The 21,664-nt window shown below is 41.2% G+C and overlaps 1 protein-coding gene across 15 annotated transcripts in view; it reads left to right on the forward strand.

Moving 5' to 3' along the window:
* The window catches only part of ACACA (acetyl-CoA carboxylase alpha), a 159,514-nt gene that overhangs the window by 39,467 nt on the left and 98,383 nt on the right, over window positions 1-21,664 (forward strand). For all 15 annotated transcript variants that reach the window (XR_009960407.1, XM_062592431.1, XM_062592424.1 and 12 more), the window contains 17 exons: window positions 304-410; window positions 1,174-1,284; window positions 2,406-2,615; window positions 3,155-3,325; window positions 6,364-6,525; window positions 7,170-7,333; window positions 8,148-8,298; window positions 9,111-9,214; window positions 10,147-10,228; window positions 11,457-11,602; window positions 13,254-13,404; window positions 14,763-14,897; window positions 15,675-15,821; window positions 16,349-16,537; window positions 17,309-17,409; window positions 18,076-18,164; window positions 19,655-19,779. Coding sequence is in view for 14 of the 15 variants with exons in the window: in XM_062592431.1 (XP_062448415.1) it covers window positions 304-410; window positions 1,174-1,284; window positions 2,406-2,615; window positions 3,155-3,325; window positions 6,364-6,525; window positions 7,170-7,333; window positions 8,148-8,298; window positions 9,111-9,214; window positions 10,147-10,228; window positions 11,457-11,602; window positions 13,254-13,404; window positions 14,763-14,897; window positions 15,675-15,821; window positions 16,349-16,537; window positions 17,309-17,409; window positions 18,076-18,164; window positions 19,655-19,779 (2,345 nt within the window). In the remaining variant the exon portion in view is untranslated. The remainder of the gene's footprint in view (window positions 1-303; window positions 411-1,173; window positions 1,285-2,405; window positions 2,616-3,154; window positions 3,326-6,363; window positions 6,526-7,169; window positions 7,334-8,147; window positions 8,299-9,110; window positions 9,215-10,146; window positions 10,229-11,456; window positions 11,603-13,253; window positions 13,405-14,762; window positions 14,898-15,674; window positions 15,822-16,348; window positions 16,538-17,308; window positions 17,410-18,075; window positions 18,165-19,654; window positions 19,780-21,664) is intronic.

A 21,664-nucleotide genomic window follows, 5' to 3' on the forward strand; every position in this document is an offset into this window, starting at 1 on the left:
GAGCATACAGCCAGTAATCTGCTTCTGCAGAAGCTCTGTTCAGTTTCAAAAGACTGTAAAAAAACAACTTTTGTCTCAGAATTGTACAGGATAAATAAAGGAGGATATAGCTATTGGTTTCCAGATGAAAATATCTGATTTCAGAAAAGAGACTATCTGTTTACATCCCGCATTCTCTTTTGTAAATACTTCCAGACTAGTTCTTTATAGAATTAAGATTTCTTTGTTTCACTGGTGTCTGACATGTGAGTTCTCATTGTGCCTGGCAGCAGAGTGAGCTAGAAGATACTGCTTGTATTTCAGGTCTTCGAGTGGACTGGCAGGAAAACGATCTTCAGAAGCGTATCTTGAATGTTCCTCAGGAACTATATGAAAAAGGTTACGTTAAAGACGTAGATGATGGACTGCGGGTAGGTGGCCAGAACTTGAGAACTATTTAAGATCCTGCTGCTTGTACGCTTCAGGAGAGCTAGACACTTAATAAACTTCTAGGGTTAGACTGTCTGCCTCACAGAATTGAGTCTTAGAAACTTGAAAGTTATCTTTCACATATCACCAGCCTGCATGCAGGTGTAGGTGAGAATTAGGAGAAAAAAAACGAAAGGGAACAGAATTGTACTTCATTAAGGGCTCTCTTCTGTTTCTTGCTCAATGCAGGAAAAAGGTGTTTTTGGTGAAGACTTATGACCTCACACTTGCATTTATCTTTTCTTGATTTTTTTTCTTCTAAATTTCTTTGAGGAATAGAGTAAGAAATATTCCTGACACAATGCAGGAGATGATAATTTTTCTTTATGAAGAGGGGAAGGGATGTATGATTTGGTCGTGTTTTCCAGCTTTATCATTTTCTTTGTTATCCCAAAGCTTTTCTATGAGTTTATAAATTTGGAGCATGTGAGGTACTGATGAAAGATTTGGTGATTACTTCAAGAGGTTAGAGTTTTCCATAGTCAACAAATGATGACAGTGGCAGCAAATGTTCCCTGATTTCTTCCAACTAGAGGAACCCTCTCAAGCTGGGCTATTTGGTCTCTATCCCATATATGTTTAGGTTGCTAAATAGAAAAAGTCAGAGGAGGCGGAAGACATGAATCAGCAGGGAAATGATGATCTCTTCAACTTGTTTCTGTGAACTTCTTGTTACATACCATGTTTTTTGCTGCTTTTGGTCAGGCTGCTGAGGAGGTTGGTTACCCTGTCATGATCAAAGCCTCTGAAGGAGGAGGAGGAAAAGGAATTAGGAAAGTTAACAATGCAGATGACTTCCCCAACCTATTTAGACAGGTAATTTTCCCCGTTCATTTGTATTTTGTTGTTTTACGTGTTCAGAGTGGATCTGAGAGCACTGTATGGAAAGCAGTAAGGAATTGAAAAGGAGTATATTGTGTGTCAGAATCTGTCTATCTACTCTGAAATATGGGTATTTTGCTAGGATTTCAGTATGTTTTCATATCTAAAACAGTTGTGAAATGTCAAAACATCATGGGAGATGCTGAATAAAACTAAATTCTGGTTCCCCCTCCCAGTAACTGTGGGCATTTGCAATGTGGCTGAAACATGAGCTTCTTTAGTTTATGGATTATTTAGGAAATCTGAGATAATGGAAACTGCAGGTAATTATAATGGTCTAGGGTAAATATTAGGGATGCTCATTCTTTGGAAAATGAGTGTGGGTGACTGCAGCTAAAATGGTTATTCCCTTTCCCCCCTCTTTCCCCCCCCCCCCCCCCCCAAGAAAAAAAATCTGTCCATTTATATGAGGTAGTAGTATTGCAGTTCTGTTGAGTTTGTGTGTGCGAGGTAGCATGGGCTGCATTAGCCCTTCTGGATTTGTTTTCCCTTTGTTCTGTGCTCTAATCTGATCTCCATCCTAGAGCAAATGATACTGAGGTTCTCTTACAAGCTGCCATACATTTGTCATTTCTTAATGATCTCTAAACTACCTAAGGAGAAAAACAGTTTTATTAGTGTGTCACAGATCTGTAAAATGTTTTTGGAATAGATTGTTTTTGGAAAGTTCTTGCTATGTTTCTTTCTCCCTTAGCATAAAGCTTGCATAAAGCTTGCCTAGATTTGTAATTTGTAGCTTTCAATGTTGTTTCATTGGGTGTAGAATTTAAAAGAAAGAGGGGATGGGCTTGCAGCTGTAGCTCGGTAGCAGCCCTCAGCTTTGTAATGCCTTGGATGTTTTTGAGCACATTGATCACTTTGTCTGTCTGTAGACTGATATTTTCAGTCTACAGAGACTTTTCTGAGAGTGTGACACATTTGGTAGTACAGGCAAGACTGCCCTAGTGGTTTACTGTTCTAACGTTTTTTTCCAGAAAGATGGCTGAGGAAAGGATTTTAGGCTAATGTCAGAATGGGAGAGGAATTTGGTTTGTATCTTACTGTCTTTGCTCTAGGTGCAAGCTGAAGTTCCAGGTTCACCAATCTTTGTAATGAGACTAGCCAAACAGTCCCGTCATTTGGAGGTGCAGATTCTGGCGGATCAGTATGGCAATGCCATCTCGCTCTTCGGCCGGGATTGCTCTGTGCAGCGCAGGCACCAGAAGATTATTGAGGAAGCCCCTGCTTCTATTGCGACTTCCGTGGTATTTGAGCACATGGAGCAGGTAAAAGTGGTTCTGAGAGCTTGCTTGACTTTGTGACACTCCAGAAACATTTTTTTTTTGATGTTGCCACTAATTCTGTATTACTGAATCTTTTGAAAGAGCAATATGGGATTGTTTGTTAAATTACTTTACGCAGGGGCAAATGCTGACGTTTCCAAAATTGATTCAGTCCACCATGTGCTGACAAACAACTGTAGAGCTTTGTTCAAAAATGCTTGCACTTTAAAAACAGGAGGGAGCTGTGTTTTAAGTGTGTATAGTCATATGTGCAGCAACCTACAGGAGTTTATAAATTTTCTAATGCTGAGCATTGTAAATATTTATTTCAAACCTTGCTCTCTGTAGTATAAATGAAATAATATGAAAAACAAAACTCCTGCCGTGTGCTTTTCTTCAAGCAGTTCTCCTTGTGCCTGTTGCAACCTTTTGGCTGCTTCAAAATGCCAGTGAAAAAGTCTGAAGTGGGTAGGGTGGATGAATAGAGTGTAGGTAACTGACTATGGGACCTAGAATTCAAATAGTCTTGTCCTGTATCCTAGTGTGCAGTGAAGCTTGCCAAAATGGTGGGATATGTGAGTGCAGGCACTGTGGAATACCTCTACAGCCAGGATGGCAGTTTCTACTTTCTGGAGTTGAATCCTCGACTGCAAGTGGAGCACCCCTGCACGGAGATGGTAGCTGATGTTAATCTGCCTGCAGCACAGCTCCAGGTGAGTCAAGACCCAGAGCCTGAAGCCAGTACTTCTGGAGGCTTTCAGAGGCACACAAAATATGGGATATTGTAGAGGTCTGAGCATGAAAAACCTGTTCTGCTGAAGCCTTAGTAGAAGAGGGGGCTGGACTCTTGTCTGAGTCACTGCCAGGGTTCAGTGTTAGAACCAGATCATGTGTTAGCATTATGCAGATGACTAGATGTAGGTACTGATAGGGGAGAGGATGTATAGAGAATATTAGAGAGTTCTATTGAATATGCAGATAGGTGATACATCTTTGTGTCTGTTGGTATAACTCCTCCATATTTCCTCCTCCACAAAAAAACCCAACAACTAAAAGGTTTGTTCAGGTATTTCCCAGCTGTAGATTAATTTTCTGTGGCTGGAGCAAAGCCTGTGTTCCAAAATATTCTGCACTTCCATTATGACCGTTTCACTAAGTTGCAGTTCTACCACGTGACCCTTTCTGATTTGAAAGGCGAAGAGATTCTTTTCCAGTTGTTCCTCCTAGATCATTCAGGGAGAGCAGCCTTACTTAAAAGGGATTGTGAAGACAAGCACTAGAAAAATAAAATAGGGGGCAGGAAAACTGAGTTTGGGAGAAGGTTTTATGTAAAAAGCCTGTCTCAACAAGCTTTGGCCATGAGTAGTTCAACTTTAATCTCTGGAATTCTTTTGTCAAAGGAGTTGGCTTCTGAGACTAGCAGAGCAATCAAATGCTCTGCCAGGCTTTAGCAGTGTATTGCCCACTCCAGTGCCTCCAAGGGAGAATGGTCTATTCCCAGAGTTTCCAATGGCAAAGAGTGGGGAAAAAAGAGCAAACTTTTTATTTTCAGCAAGTTTACCAGTTGCTTTAAGTTCAGGAGAGTGACTTTGGTCTTTTCAGTTTTGATTTGCTGTTCTTGACTTCCAAGGCAACTACTTCAACCTTTCCAACCTCTCATGCATAGCAGATGCTTCCTCTTTTTGGCTGAGGTTCCTGTCCCTTAATCTTTCTGCAACATAGGATTTGAACCTAATTAGGTACTTTATTAGATATATCTTGATTTTTGCCTTGTTCAAGGGGAGATCGTCACAGTGAGTGATGATCATACTTTATATGAACCAGCAGCTCTTTTTTGTTGCTGTTCTGATCCTAAAATTTTTAAAAAAAATCTTTCATGGACTCTGTAGAAAGTGTTTGTATGTGCTATGGTTCCAACTGTCCCTTATGTCTCCCCTCAAACTCGCTGTTTGCTGCCGTTTCATCTCCTTCTGCCCGCAACCTTTTCCATTTAAGATTGAATAACTTGGTCCTCTCCTCTCCTCTCTACTTCTCAGTCTTACTGTTTGGTCTGGTTGGGGGCTATAGGTGCTTTTCTGTTGCCCTATCCCCTACTTTTTCCTTAACCGTCCCATTCTTAGTCTCTTGCTTTTTTTTCTCCTATTCTTTCTTTTTCTTTGTGTTCACATTTGGAAGTTTATTGGGTTGACAGTAAAGGAAGCAGAATATTGGAATGTCTTGTAGGCCGCTCTTGGCAAACAGTTAGTTACAGGAGTGTTTGAATCCGGTAGCAATACTAACCTAACTTATACTTTCCCCTTTCTTATTTTGAATTTCTGCCCATGATAACCCTGCCTTTCTTGAAACTGCAAGATGTCTGTGCAGTGCGGAGACCAAGAAATGCCATCAAATTGAGTCTAGTGCCCTACAGACTCTATTGCAGATTCCTCTTCACTGTCCTCAAAGCACAGAGTTCACAGGAACCAGGTTGCATCAGAGTCTCCATAAGAAAAATTCTAAATTATGGTAGGCCTTGTCCTGCTGGGCATTGCATGGAAAAAGTAGCTGCTTGCATTTCCATAGTGCAATTTGTCAGCTTTATGCGGCTGTGGCTGAATTTACTATGCTGACTTAGCAGAAATCTCATGAATGGTGAAATTGTTTTCTTGCTAAACCTTTTGAGTAATTTGCTTTGAATTGAAAGTAGCAGCTTTTTCAGCTCTACCACCTAAGACATTTCAAAAGACGTTACCATTCAATAATGAGCAACTTTTAACGCCTGCAGGCTTGAAGAGCATGTGATCCCTTAGGAGCTCATAAGCTTGAACAGTGAGATGTTTTCAGGCCATAAGTTCTCTGGCATACAGCTCCCTCTGCCTGGCAACCGTATCATGACTTACCTTACTCTAGAGATTCCCAGTCCAATTGCTATCAGTCAAGACCATGGTTGCCTTATTTCAGCACACAGGAGGAGCAAGATCATCTTTGTTTTGTCAGGCAGCTATGTGGCTTTGGACTGAATGTGATCTCATCAGATTATTCCAGTAGCTCTGTATCTGTGTCTGCCAAGCATCCAGAGTTTTGTAACTGATTGGATTTTTTCCTCTTTGGGCAGTGTTCTTCCACATTGCAGTTGCTAGATAGAATCTCATAGAAGGGTACATTGATATTGTAACCAGTTTGGTCTGTCTTTTAAGTGAGAATCCTATTGGTGTCTGGCTAGTAGTCCGCTGAAGCAAATGACTGAGCTAAACTTTCTGAACTTTCTGAACTGTAGGCTTTTTTTTTCTTTTTTAAAGTCCCAGATAATGAACAGAACAATTGGGATTTTATCCCATAAGGATACAGGTAGCAGCCAGTTCTGCAAATTTTGCAATTTGTGATTGTGAAATTCCCTACAGGTCTCTTACCACCACTTCAGGGCCTTCTGTCTCACTAAGACCTCAGTATATTTTTAACAGGTTTAATGCATGCCCACCTCAGCTGACCTAACACTAGTTGGCGTTCTCTGAAGTCTTACAATCAAACAATGGAAAATAATAGCAGAAGGGCTCGATATGAATATTACACTCAGTTCAACTGACCTGAGTAATATGAATGTTCCAAGATGTGTCAGTGGAAAAAGCTCACATAAAACCGGTGTGCTTATTAGCGAGACTAGAATTGCAGCATCAGCTTCTAGGGGAACTAGTGGAATTAATCCTTCAAGGGGGATCTATTTTCTGTGAGAAGAGCAACTTAGCTAACAGTGGTTAATACTTTTTTTTCCTAGATTGCCATGGGGATTCCCCTCCACAGGATCAAGGATATCCGAATGATGTATGGTGTTTCTCCATGGGGAGATGTACCTGTTGATTTTGAGAATTCGGCCCATGTTCCCTGTCCACGTGGCCATGTCATTGCAGCACGTATCACCAGTGAGAATCCCGATGAGGTAAGTGTTTTAAATTCTGTAATTCCTGACTACGTTCTGATAATCTCAAGTCTTACTCCTGGGTTCAATTCCTGTTGCCCATTCTGAAAAGTTTGGCAGCAAATTTAAGCTTCCTCCCTTATCTCACTTACTTGGCTGTGCTGTAGACTGTAGTTAGAGACGAGAAGCAGATGCTCTGACACAGGTGTATCATACAGTGTCTTTATGACCAGTATTCCTTTACTTCTCTACCTTCTCAGGATGTAATAGCACACAACTATGCCATAGAATTATAAATTCTTTCTGTTGCGAACTGATTGTTCCCCATACCCACTGTCATGATTAATTGCTAAGACATTACTGAACTCATAAAAGCTAAGGATTTCAGTTCCCTATAGTTTCTCAACTACAACAATTCATATATTGTTGTATTTCCAAGATCCATGCTGATGCTTTGGCACTGAACACCTTGCATTATCTCCTGCAGTACAGAGCTTTTCCTTGGATGTCTCCAACTCAGTACAAGTTCAGTCTGAATTTAGCTAATCTATGTCATGTTGCAGCACAAAGAGGTGCTTTAGCTTTCACAGCTCCAATTACTTCTCTAATTCTAGATTATTTACTTTTCCCTTAAGATGTATAGCAGTGTCTGTCTGTCTTTACAGGGATTTAAGCCCAGTTCTGGTACAGTCCAAGAATTGAATTTTCGCAGCAATAAGAATGTCTGGGGCTATTTCAGTGTTGCTGCTGCAGGAGGGCTTCATGAATTTGCTGATTCTCAGTTTGGTCACTGCTTTTCTTGGGGAGAGAATCGAGAAGAAGCCATCTCGTAAGTAGTCAGAAAAGTGCTGGAACTTTGGAAGCTGCTTGCTTTGTTCCTCTTTGGTCCAAAGTGCCATGGATAAAACCAGACTCCATATTCTAAGAGTTTTAAGAGGAGTCTGCCTCTCCACCTTGCTTGCCGTGTCATGGCCAGGCTTCTCATTCTGTCTTGCCTAAGCAGTACCAGTGTGTTGCCACCTACCTTTCTACCTTTATTTTTTCTTTTTAACTTTCATTTATTTTTTTCTTTTCACTTTCATCACTGCCTTGTTTGTCTGTTGCTTGAATTTAATAAAGCTACCCTTGTGTTGAAATCCCTCTTTGAAAACTTTCATGTGAAAGACTTCTAATAGGAAAGAACATTGATACCTTGATATGCTAGTTCCTTGTAAACCACTGAGCTGTCCTCATATGGCATGGAATGTTGTAGCATCAGATCATAAGACAGGACTGTCTTGCCTTTTGTCTGTATCTTTCTTCATGCAGAACTTTTCCTTTACTGTGTGCTGAATGGGATGGAGACTATGTCTGTTATATTTGCATCTGTGTATGCATGCGGTAGGTACTTAGATGTTAATAATAGTGGGAACTCCTGATCTTGTAGCTGGTACTGGCTTTTTTTGGTTCATCCCAGGAGCAGATTGAAAGAAACCAGTACTCTTCCTAAGCAAGTTATATAGGATCTTGCTCCAGTGTGTCTGCTCTTCTATTATTACCTTCATACTGTTTTTTCTAGAGGGATTTACCTCATGGAGAACTATCTGAACTTAGTAGGTTCCATGTTGCTGTTAGTATGAGACAAATATCTTTCTGTCTTTCAGAAACATGGTGGTGGCTTTGAAGGAGCTGTCCATCCGAGGGGACTTCCGAACCACTGTTGAGTACTTGATTAAACTATTGGAAACAGAAAGCTTCCAGCAAAACCGCATCGACACTGGCTGGTTGGATCGGCTCATTGCTGAGAAAGTGCAGGTGCAACTTCTTGCTTTACAAGATTACGAACTGGAGAGATTGAGTAGGTGGGGAGGAAAGCTTGGTGCTTGTTGGTTGCTAGAGGACAAGGATTTAGGAGTGGTTAATTTCCCCTTATCATTTGGAAAGGAACATTATCACTGGACTTGATTCTTATTATATCAAAAATCTCTGGTCATCATTTTGTCAGGGGAAAGTGGTCTTAAAGCTGGCTGTAAAAGCCTCTTAAATGTAAATGAGAATTGAGGCTAGTATTTTTGTCTTACGTTTCACCATCATCTGTCCCAAACTGCATGTAGAGCCTCAGGATTTGATCCTGGAAGAAAAAAAAATAGTGTGTTTATTTTAAGCAATTATAGAGGTGATTGTTTCTGTATAGTGTTTGCATGAATGATACAACAATCAGCTTTAAAGATGGTCTGCCTTGAACCAGAAACAGAGCTGAGACTGATTCTTCAAGTGGATGTCTATAATGGACTGAAGCTGGACATATAGTTGTGTATGAGGATGAATAATATTTTCATAGAATCATAGAATCAGTAAGGTTGGAAGGGACCTCTGGAGATCATCTAGTCCTCCAGATGCAAGGAGTCCATCTAGCAACCTCCTTGCTCAGCAGGGTCACCTAGAGCATGTTAGACAGAGTTGCATCCAGGCGGGCCCGGAAGATCTCCAGAGAAGGAGACTCCACAACCTCTCTGGGCAACCTGTTCCAGCGCTCCCTCACTCTCACAGGGAAGAAATTCCCCCTCATGTTCAGGCAGAACTTCCTGTGGTTCAAAAAAATCTTCCCTGTTATATACTCTTTCTAGGCGGAAAGGCCAGATACCATCCTAGGAGTGGTGTGTGGGGCTCTGCATGTGGCTGATGTGAGCTTCCGAAACAGTGTCTCCAACTTCCTACACTCTTTGGAAAGGTAAAATTGCAAGCTGGTCTGTCAGGTGGCTGACAAGCAGATGGTAATCTGATTTTGGTTTCCAAGTTCTGTTCAAGTACAGCACAATCCAGAAACATAGAGAGCTGGCCAGTGTCTGCTGGCTGTTCTCTAGCCCCAGGAAGCTGTTTAGCTAGTGGCTCAAGAAAACTGGTAGATATCTATGCATGTCCCCAAAATATCCCCTGCCGTTTGCACAGATTGGTTTGGTCACTGGCAATTTTGACAGAAACTCCAAGAAACGACCCAGAAATGTGAAGTTTGTTCTCTGTCTCTGCTGCCAGGGCAACATTAGGGAGTCTTGAGTCACCATGTATTGTGTTCTTCGTGTTTTGAAGATGAGTGTAATTGCCAGACTTGACATAATTTTCCAAAATGCATGTTTTCCACTAGTACTAAGGAAACCCTCTTTGATTCCTGTTGGCTTTAAACTATAGCAGGCATTGTAAGAAAACTGTTTTAATATTCAGTTAGGCTAAACCTGGTATGATCCAGGCAAGTTCATTCTTAACTGAGCTCTTCCCCTGAATGTCCTGTGACTAATGCCATATGGTAAATGGGGTTGAAGATAGAAAAGTTGATTTATCGCTGTGTTAAGTCATGCAACAAATTCTGTAACTTGGGCTGTGATATTCTTTTGCAGAATCATCTATAGGGGGAAAGTGGGTGAGTGTGAAAGGGGAGAGCAGGTCTGTGTGGATGGAGACAGATAGGCTGGCTTTATCAAAGTGGTATTTTCATTATTTGGTTAGGAGAGGTACGTACCTCTCCTAAGGAGAGATGGTTTATTGGCCCACTACATTTCTCTGCTCGTGTTTTCCATATTCTTGCACGCATCTTTGAACCTCCTCTGGCCCCTGATGGCCATTTTGTAGCTTTTGGAATACAAGTTTTGTTCTCTATTTCTCTTCTAGGGGCCAAGTCCTGCCTGCTCATACCCTGCTAAATACTGTGGATGTGGAACTCATCTATGAAGGACGGAAGTATGTGCTGAAGGTATGAAGTATAGTGTGGAAGCCCATCCTCTTGCCACTGCTACTTGGAAATGCTTATTTGTGTGCTTCTCTGGCTTAATCTTTGTAATAGATGTAATTAATGGAATTAAACTCTGTGTAGAGTTTTTCTCTGTGTTCATGGAGTTGAGAAATCTAGCTACAATTTCACTTAAGATGATACCCCATCACTTCTTTGTATTGTCACATCTCTGTGCATCTTTGTAAATGTTTTAATTTTTCAGGGGTACCTACTCTGTAGGTGGTTAAAAAAAATACTGTATTATAGAAAGATTCCTGCCTGTTAATTGCCTAAAATTTTCTGTTGATGCTTCTGAATGTGTGAATCTGCCATGTTGGCTGATCTAGCCCAATGTCATCAACATGTTAGAATTTGTAACAATTTTTCCTTTTAGTTTAACTTTTCATTGCTACATGCAAAAAGCAATGCTAGAAATATTACTTAATGGCTGAAAAAAATCATGCATACAGAAGTTAGGAAATATTAGGCTTAATATTGCTTGTGCAGTCTCAACTGTCTTCCCTTAAGCAAACTTATTGTGCTGAAGTTTCAATGGCATGATCATATACTATTTTTTGCAGCTATAAGTTCTCTGCACTTCTGCATGTCAGATTCCACTTTATCTTGGCATCCCTTTGACAAGGAATAGAGAGGCAATAAACACCTCTAAACGCTTTATGTGACTTAATCCAACTTCAGGTGGGAGCTCTGTGTCAGAGACTATGATAGGATGCATTTCTTCAGGGAGAACTTTAGCTGCTTTCTCTGTGAGACAACGTCTCTCTCTTTTCATGTGATTCCCTTCATTCTGCAATTTTTTTACTGCTGCAGATGATGATGCAGGAATTCAGAAATGAGCACTCTATTTAGTACACAACTGTGACTTGTATCCAGATCAGGGTGAAGAAGCAGTATATGACTGTGTAATCAAACCTGTACTATTAATGCGTAAATATGAGAGGACTTAATTGAGGTTCATGGACAATCTTAGTTCTGGCATCTCTTGACTACTAAATACTTGGTTTTGTGATCCCAAGTTTTTTTAAAACATTGTTTTTTCAATCCAAGTTGAAAACAAATGGCTCATTTCTTGTCCTTTTTGTTATTACTGTTGCAAGGCTTGGAAAACTATCTGCATGTTATGACAGCCAAGGTAGTATCAGTATCATGTTTCTTTTATATGATGCCTCTCATTCTTGTGGATCTGCAGGTGACCCGGCAGTCTCCCAATTCCTATGTGGTCATCATGAACAGCTCCTGTGTGGAAGTTGATGTGCACCGACTGAGTGATGGAGGACTTCTCTTATCTTATGACGGCAGCAGCTATACTACCTACATGAAAGAAGAAGTGGACAGGTAGCAACCTGAAAAGACTGTTTAACACTTAAATATATGCCAAAATGTACTTGTAACCTTATGGTTCCTAAAGATCACCTGGGAAAAGAATTCCCTCCTAGGAAAAGGTTACTAGATGTATCATTACAGATAGGTTTGAAGGGAGAAGTTGCCTTCATCTGAAGAACAAACGCTGGTGGTGCCAGAAGAAAGTTCTGAACCAATGGGGAGTTCATATTCTCCTTCTGGCTCTCTAAAAGTGCCATTTTGGATTGTATCTGTTCACCTGTAAAAGATTCGTAGTGTTCTGTTGACTGTTCAGCTGGTCAGACTGATTTTCAGGTTTCTTAGGTAGAGTGCAGTCTAGATTCCCATTTCTCTTGGTTGTGGTCTTTGGACTGACTTACAGTTTCTGTGAAAATGTGAGAAGTCATTGTTGCTTCTATGACCCTAAGCTGGGCAGTTTGAAAGATATTGTTGGAGTGCTTGGTCTTCTGAGGTTTCATTACTGCTTATGGGATGCTGAGTGCTTGACTTGAAGACAGGAAATGTGTGAAAGTGAAAACCACAATTGATATTTACTGAGGTTGGTGGATAAGTCTTAAATATGTTTTAATATCAAGAATTCTTTTAAAGAGTAAATCTGGAAAAGCCCAAGGCAGTTTCATCCTAACAGACTAAGGCAAGTTGCAAACTTTTATGCAAAATTTCATGGCTTGAAACGTTAAAATGTTTTCTGGTTTAGATACTTATGTATGGAATTGACTTTTCCAAGGGAGTCTAGAATGGTAGATATCTTTTTATATCACTTTTAAATGTGCCATCAGAACATAACGATATCATAACCTAACTAAAATACAGGATGAATGAGCCTGTGTTCAGATACAGATTCACGCGTGTGGATCCTTATATGGTATGTTGCATTTCTACAAAATGATGACCAATATGAGTACTAACCCATTCAGGAAAGTAAGTGGCATTGAGTGGCGCTGGACTAGTGACTAGTCTGAGGTCTAGCTGTACTAGCAATGTGAATGGGTTAAGAAAGGACTTCGAGTCCTTTCCTGCCCAATGTAGGCACAGCTGTTCCTAAACATTCCTTTTGGATATTTTCCAACTTTTAAAAATCTTAAAAATCTTTAAAATCCTTGAAACTTTATATCTTACCTAGAAACAAGATACAAGATTTACTGTTCCATCAATATTCCCTGCAGGAATCATAGCCTTAATGTCAGTAAATCTACAGTTACTGGAATATAAATCACTTTGCACCCTCTGCTGGTTGTTTTCCATGCCAAATGTGGCAAATCTGGTCAGGAGCTCAAGAAGAGCTTTGGTAACTTTTTGTTGGAAGATGCTATAAAATCTCAACCTCTTAGTTTACTGCATGGGTATGTTTTGTTCTTTTCAGTTTTGCTCTGCAAACGTGAGGATTTTGCATGAGGTGGGCAGTTCTATGAATGCATTTTGTGTGTGTGTGTGCATGCATCTGTGTGTGTGTGTTTTGATATGATTAATCTGAAATTTCATATGTGGGTCCATACCATTCAGCTCAGAAGAGCTGGTTGTAGTGTTTTTATTTTGAAGTAGAATAGGGCAAGAGAATGGATTTCCCCTTCCCATGCTCTCCATGAGGAATTTTGTTTTACTGACTTCTATTGTTCTTTCCTAGGTACCGCATCACTATAGGTAACAAGACCTGTGTGTTTGAAAAGGAGAATGATCCATCTATACTGCGCTCACCTTCAGCTGGGAAGCTTATTCAGTATGTTGTGGAGGATGGGGGACATGTGTTCGCAGGCCAATGCTTTGCAGAAATAGAGGTAAGAGAGTCTCAAAGGACTGAGTTGGCAGCTGATGCTGAATCTGCCCACGAACAAAGCTGGGGAGGAAAAAAAGTTGAAATGTTTTGAAACTGGGAATTGAGGGGGTAGAATAATTCACAGTATTTCCTTTCTAAATGTTATGTTCTTTTTTTACCTGGACTAATCAGGAATCAGCAATCAGAATGATTGGGTGGGGGAAGAAAAATGACTTAACAGCTGAAACTGGAGCAACTAATTTACAACAGTAGCAAGTGATAAGCAAAACTTCTCAGCAGTGGGATTATGGTGACCATCTTACTGCAAGAGATAGCAAAGAAGAGCGTGATCTATGTGTACTGTGTCTTCCAGCTATGGTGAAAAAGACCTTCTATCTCTAGGCTATGGCTTGGCACTAGCAGAGACTCAGAAGCAGAGTTACATGCAAGGATTAAGTAACAGATTAAGATTTCTCTGACTATTTGATTATTTATGAGGTTGATCAGATGAGTTAAGCTGAAAGTAAGTGTCACTCCTCACTTGCAAATTACTTAACTTTTAGAGGAGGAGGAGGATGAGCAATTCCTACAACGCTGTGAGGAAACTGTGAGGGGTTGTGTAGACATGCAAGGCTCAAAACAGATTTGAGGGAGAGGAGGGTGTGTTGGCAGAGGGCAATTAAATCAGAGTGTGTAAGAGAAAAATACCAAACCAGAGATCCAGATATCCTACATAAATGCTTTTATGCTGTAACAGAGCAGTGGCTAAGTAGGAACCACCTACTCAGTTACAGTGTTCCCAGTTGTGCTGTATGCTACGGCAATGGTAAAACTAGACTGCCTCCCCCCAAACCCAAACTTTTTCCTCCAAAGGCAAGAGCTTCCATCTTTGAACTAAGGAAGCATCCCTGTTTGTGAACAGGAGTCAGAGATCTGTGACCTCTAGAAGGTAAACCAAATTACCTCCATTAAAAGCTAGTGTGTTGCTATATTTTTTTTGAGTGGCTCTCCTGTTTCTAGCCCTTAGAGTGCAGCAGTTGCAGCAGTAAATTGTATCTGCTTTATTGATTGTGTTGAATGTGGGACCTTCATGTGCACCTGTATGTCCAAACAGTATGGAACAGGTGACATTCCTGAGGATGGCTTCCTGCAGTGCTAATGTTGTGGCCTAGTAATTTGTTCTGCTGTTTGCTTTAGTGTCTGGGGTTTCATTCCCAGCATAAATGTGTACTTTTAAGCCTGTGAGGAAGCCTGACTGCAAAAGGTGCTCATCTAGGTGCTCATCAAGGTCTATGGTACGCTATCAGCTGCTAACTCATAAAACTAGACCCATCTGGGGAACACAGAAGCTGCAGGTGTAACCTGTTTTCCTTGTTGCAGGTGATGAAGATGGTGATGACACTAACAGCAGGAGAATCCGGCTGCATCCATTATGTCAAACGCCCTGGAGCAGTGCTGGATCCAGGCTGTGTCATTGCCAAGCTCCAGCTGGATGATCCCAGCAGGGTTCAGCAGGTAAGATGTTGCAAGAAGGACTGTGTGTTGTGTTTTTAATAGGATAGTGATGCTGAGAGTGGTTTAAGATGGTCCAAACTGTTGAACCAATTTCAGATTTGTGTCTCATGCTGGAATTGTTGCTTTATCACTTGTTTGTTTCAGAGGGAGACTGCAAGGATGTCTCTATCTATGACTGACTGATAGACTGAGCTTGCATACCACTCTTGTTCCTGTCTTACCTTAGTACTGTTATGGGTGCATGACTCTCTACGTAGGATATTGGCAGTTGGCAGTTAGCCAGATCTTTCTCTGCTTTATTCCAATGTGTGTGGTTTTTTTTTTTTTTTTTTTTTTTTTTTTTTTTTTTTTTTTTTTTTTACTTCTATGACTTTTTTGTCATGGATTCTTCTTTAAGTGATACTTTCGTGGAGGATAGGAATAGATATCCCAGATAAAAATGTGGCAGCCACTGTGGAAATTATTGTAGCAAATCTGGAGAGGGGAGAAAAAAAAAAGGCTAAGACATAGATCTCTTTAAGGTGAAAGGCAAACAGATATTTCATTAGGTGTGGTAGGCTGCGGTGTAGCTGGTGGTGGTGGAAAATAATCTGCCTTCAAGTAAAAGGCATGTTTCTCTGTCTCTCTCCCACTCACTCACTTGCATTTTCTACCCTGAATTCCCCCAGATTAAATCTGAGTCTCCATTCAAAAGTGAAAACTAGAGGAAAGAAGTGGGATTCTTCTTGCCAGTGCCGTGTAGGAGGGTTGGTGACACTGTAGTGTTTGTATTTCTAGGCTGAGCTGCACACTGGTGCCTTGCCGCAGATCCAGAGCACAGCACTTCGAGGCGAGAAACTCCATCGCGTTTTCCATTATGTCCTAGATAACCTGGTCAATGTGATGAATGGATACTGCCTGCCAGAGCCCTACTTCAGCAGCAAGGTACTGGTTACTTGTTGTGTCAGAGGGAAAGCAAAAACTCTTCCTGTATAGGATAAGGGCAACCAATTTGCACGTCAAAGCCAGAGGTCCAAGAATCAGGGCTGGAGGTTAAACTATCCTGCTAGTACCAGCTGGTGTTAGTTTTCTTTCTTGGATTTTCTCATAACCAGCCTCACCAGGGAGTAAAATGGGAGAGTCCCACCTGTGACACCGAAAACAGCCAAAGACAAGGAGTTGAATTCGATCTTTACTGCTTGTGCCTGCAGCCTTGAAGGTGTGAGCTGTGTGCATAGCCAGCTGTAGTAGAAGTCCTGGAGAAAGCAAGGAAGAAGGTGGATGACTCTGAGCCAGTTGCTGTGCCACCCTTCACCAACAGCTTTGGCATCTACCACAACTGTGTCTTCTAGTCTCCAGACTGGTTGCATGAGCAACTGTATTAAAGAAGACCTCACTGAACTTCCTTTCCTTTTCCCCTTCTTACTGCTTATTCTTTCCTCATCCTTGTCTATATACCAACTTGTCTCTAGGTGAAAGGCTGGGTTGAGCGGCTCATGAAGACACTGAGAGATCCATCTTTGCCTCTTCTGGAACTTCAGGACATCATGACCAGTGTTTCTGGACGAATACCACCCAATGTGGAGAAGTCCATCAAGAAGGAGATGGCCCAGTATGCCAGCAACATCACATCAGTCCTTTGCCAGTTTCCCAGCCAACAGGTGAGTAACCACACTTGCACAGAGGAAGAAGAATTGGATTGTGTTGGGGCAGAGAGAAAGAAAATTCGTTTAAGTTGTCTGGAGGTTAGTTGAACCTGGAAGGTGCATTCAGTTCCTGGATCTTGACAATGAAGGATGCTTGCATATATCACTTGAGCTTAAATATTTGCCTTTTGTATCTGTGGTGAAGGGTATGTGTACCCTGTTCAGTGTAGCTTTAAACAAGCTCGCTTGGGAATTAGAATCAGTTTAATCATAGTATTGTAGTGCCTTATGGGCATTTATTTACTTGCTTTTGGTTGGTACATATGCTGCAGTGTTAATTGCAGAGTCAACATAACCTTAAAAAAGAGTGGTTGCAACAAAAGGAGGCCTGATCAGATTCCAGGATAATGTTAGATGTTCTCTAATTCATGGAGTGTTTGTGAATAGAAAGCAAGAATGATTGATTGGGCAGAGATCTGTCATCCGTACCATGGCATGTTGTGAAGGTCCACTCTTTCCTTACCTTGAAGTTGTTTCTAGATCAGTCCCAACATTTTGCTTGTGCTGATGGCTGTAAGACATTAGAGGATTATTTCCCTAATATATGATATGATGCATCAAGTTTTGTCTCGCTGTCAAATGATTGCCTTCTGTAACAGTTTAAGACTTTACTCTTTGTTGGAGTTTGCTGGAAATCTGGTCTGTCCGGAAGTCCTCATCTGTGTGTGTGTTTGGCAAGATCTTCCCATCTAGGACTGGGACTGTTACGTGACTGTTCTCTTTCAGATTGCAAATATCTTGGATAGCCATGCAGCCACCTTAAACCGCAAATCAGAGCGTGAGGTCTTCTTCATGAACACCCAGAGCATTGTGCAGCTTGTACAGAGGTGAGCAGTTTTCAGGATGGTCCTGTAATTCCCTTTGTGGGTGTTTTTATTTTTATTTTTATTTATTTATTTTTTTTTCTCACCCCCCTCCTCCTCTCCCTTCATCCCTTCTGTCTGAAAGACTTAAGGCTGCTTGCTTTCAGTAGACCAATTTTGTCACATTTGAATTCTAAACCACTAAACCACTGGGAATAAACCTGCATACTTCCTTCAGGGAAGTCAGCAGTGAAGGGGGCCACATATGTGTGTGGCTCATAGAATATCCTGTTTTTGCTGCATATGCGAAGTACAGGTGCAGATTCTTCCTCTTTTTCCCCTTTGCCTTATGAAATGCAGATGTAACTTCTGTCGTGATACTGATCTCATCTTAGCTGTTTCATCAAGCAGCTGGTGTGTGTCCCTCCTCTCAACTTACAGAGTTTTGAGTATTTTTGGAAAAAGAAGAAAGTTTTGCTGCAAAACATTTCCCATGGTGATCCACATAGTAATGGCAGAGGTTATATATTCACTGCAGGGTTGTCCAGTGGTTTTCATAATCCGGTGCACTTGTGTCCACAGGCAAGCAGGTTTCTCCTGCCACTCATGTTGATTGTTACTTGTAGGTCTTTAGAAGCAAAACAGTGACAGCTGCGCTCAGTGCTAAGTTTGACCTGCTTGCTTCTGCAGGTACCGGAGTGGTATTCGGGGTCACATGAAGGCAGTGGTGATGGATCTGCTCCGTCAGTACTTAAAGGTGGAGACTCAGTTTCAGCATGGTGAGTCACTGAGTACATCAAACATTCAGTTTCTGAAAGAACCACACATGCTCACAAAAGTCCACATGGCCCCCTTCAAGCAACATTAGGCCACCTTTATGGTGAGCCTAAGCCATGAAGGTTTATTTTAAAGGGCTGCCTAGTCTGATCCTTCTCCTGGAGGAGGAGTTGGTGTCCAGTTTAAGCTTTCATGGTAAGAATGCTTGGAGTAGTTGTTGTTGGTCTGAACCAGCAGATTGCAAACTCCACCCGAAAGCTGCCTGTTCTACTGTTTATCTGCTGTAGGGATATCTGTCTTTCACATCCTGTGATTCCTTTTTAGTCTGGGAATGCTCCTTTTCTCTGTAAATCCTCAAAAGAATAGCTGCTATACATGTTTGTGATAACCTTCCTGTTTCTTATATCTTGTAGCAAGGTCTAGGTCTGGGACATGTTCTACCTGTATCAGTACACTGGGTTTTTAAAGTTACTTCAAATCCTGTAAGCAAGAACTTCTGTTTGACCTGGAGTTAAAAGACAGTATCACTGAATTATGTGGTTTCTTGTGCTGCAGTTTCTAGTGCATTACTGAGCTCTTTAAAACTTAGCCAGACTATTAGTTCTTTACTTGTTCTAGATCACAGATGTAGCTATTCTCATTTGCTTTTCTTTACTTTGACTCTGTCAACAGTGGCCCATAGCTAGTGTTCTCAATCTTATGTGTTCAACATATAAAAGTATCTTATTCGAACCTTGATTTTTTTTTAATATGCTGATTTCTGAGCATCTGAAGAAAGATTTTAATCAGGAAAACTGTTTAAATTTGTCCTACTACTTGTTTAGTTCTTCCTTGCCTGCTTATTAAATTCTGTAGTAAGAAAATCAAGTGCAATAAAGTAAAATCACTGAGTTGATAGCAACTGATGTAAAATACCAGGAAACTTTTCAGTGTTCATAAAAACATGCCTCAGACCTCAACCAGAAAGAGAGAATTGAATAAATGCATTGCACTGCTGTGTGCAGGCACAAGATGGCAATGAATCACTAGCTAATCTGAGGCTCTAATTCATACAGGTAATTCAGATTCTGTTCTACTTTTTCTTTCTTTCTTTCTGTCCCCAAACATGCACCAGCATAATAGTGCTGCAGATTCATTTCTACTTCAATTTGATGGTAGCAGAGGATGGTGCAGGTCTTTTTGCTATTGTTTTTTCTGATTGTCATTTGAATGAAAGAGGCTCTGATCACCACTACTCTCTCTGTATTGTTAACAAAGGAGATATTTGGCACTGGAACTGTTGAAAGTGAATAACAGGAGGATTCTTATTGTCAGAGGAGGGGATTACGGGGCGGGGTATGCTTCTGTCCCAGAACTGATTATGTGAATCATGTGAAGTAGATTGTCAAATTTTTTATTTTTATTTTTTTTAATGGGCTGGGGGGACTTCCAGTCACAGGCATTGCATGACACTCATGTAGAGTTTGGAAAAATGTGTGTTTTCTGATTGCAGGTCATTATGACAAGTGTGTCTTTGCCCTTCGGGAAGAGAATAAAAGTGACATGAATGCTGTTTTGAACTACATCTTCTCACATGCTCAGGTCACCAAGAAGAACCTGCTTGTTACAATGCTCATTGTAAGTTGTCTGCTGGTACTCTTGAAATTTGCTTCTCTGTGTAGATGTATGATTGATGCTTTGAAAGGTACCAAACTGACAGCTTTTAGCCTTAGAAGTGTTAGTCTTCTAGCCACAGAAGCAGCAGTATGGAGTTTCTTCACTCTTTCTCACTAGGGCACCTAAGCCCTGTGTTAGAGTGGCCCAGCACATACGGTTCAGTGCGGTTTCTGTGCACCTTCTGTTTCATGACTGCCTGCATTGATTGCCTATCAAATTGCTGTGCAGGCTAATTATGCAAGTGATTTGTGAACATCTGTGGGGAGATGAGAATGCTGACTTAACTCTTAGATTGGGAGGGTGCTAAAGACTAACTTTTAGACCCTGGTCTGTGACTTTACACTTGTTTTATTTTGCTTAGTCTTGCAGAGAGATCCTATCTTTACAATAGCTCATGATACTCAAATGGGAGTTGCTTTGTTGGAAGGCAAAATAATATGCTATCAGTACAAAAACCGTTTGCTTTTTGTGCAATAATGTTATAATACCAACATTTTTATGTTATTAGTTATTAGTGAGGATGGGTTCCTGGCAGTGAATGGCCAGCCCATATGGAGCTCCCTCAGGGGTTTTACTTGCTCTTCCTTGATAGGCCCTGGCCTGGTCCATAGGCTCAGCAGTTGCTCTCTTAGCCTCTCCATGGTGCTGAGCCACAGAAAGCCTCCTCTTTGGTCTGCAGTGATGCCTTCTGACTGGCTGTACACCAAGCTGCATGATGGAGTCTGTGCAGGACTCAACCTCTCAGCTCAAGGTGGTCCCTCTGGATCAGGCTCTCCGGGGTGCTTGCAAAGGAAAGAGGAATCTCTTGGACTCAAATCCCTCTTGGTCAGTCCTGGATTCCACTGTACAAACACAAAGCAATCCTGACGCTAGGACCTGCCATCCACCTTACTACCTGTTTTATTTTTCTGTCTTGTTACTCTGTGCGAAATATTAATTTTCATTCACAGCAGCCCCTCTGTAATAGCTAAACGCCACAGTATCTTACATTTCCTCCAAAACTAAGCAAAAAGCCAAGAGTCGAGCCCTGTCTTTTCTTTTTCCTGCTTCTTAATTTTTTTTTTTTAAAAAAAAAGCTTCAAAAAAAATCTCTGTCCCACGTATCACTTTGAATGCCCACCTTCCTTGAGGCGGGAAGAATTTAGATACCATGTGATTTTTTGGCATAGACTAGAGTTTTAGATATCCTGTTTTTTAAAAAGTGAATTATAACACAACCTCATTCCCCCCCCCCCTTCTCCATCCACAATTAAAAACATAAAAAGGGTCAAAATTACCCTAGACTGAGCCTGGTTTTCTTAAATTCTAATTTGTAAGATATGAGGACCCTGGCATTCTTTCTTTCTGGCTCCCTTTTTTTTCCCTCTCTTCCCCCCCCCCTTTTTTTTTCTTTTTTTCCCTCTCTCCTTTTTGGTGTGTGGTGTGATTGTAAGTAACGCTTGCCTTAAGAATCTCATTATTTGAACACGGAGCCATATTTCCTCTGAGAATTCTGGAGTAGCTTTGAGCTGGGGCTGTTCATTTCTCAAGTAATCATGCTGGCGTGATGGAGAGAGAAAATGGCAGCTGTTCGCAGCTCAGGCCTTCAATTTTCTTCAGAGTCCAGTCACTCAAGTGTGTAATTACACAGGGGTGCTGGGGAGGCGTTAGGCCTTGTCAAAGAGCTGGTTTGAGGCTGTGCTCGCTGCCTTTGCCAATCAGCGCAAGCAAAAGCCAGTGCAGCACCAGTTACCTGCTTTATTTTGTTGTTGTCATCCTGATTATTTCTTGCTAAGATGGGACTGAAACTTTTTGTCCTTTTTTTTTTTCCCGTGCAAGCCATATCTCAGAGGCAGAGTCTTGCTGT

Source organism: Rhea pennata, chromosome 20, assembly GCF_028389875.1.
Source record: "Rhea pennata isolate bPtePen1 chromosome 20, bPtePen1.pri, whole genome shotgun sequence".
NCBI classification, from domain to species: domain Eukaryota; kingdom Metazoa; phylum Chordata; class Aves; order Rheiformes; family Rheidae; genus Rhea; species Rhea pennata.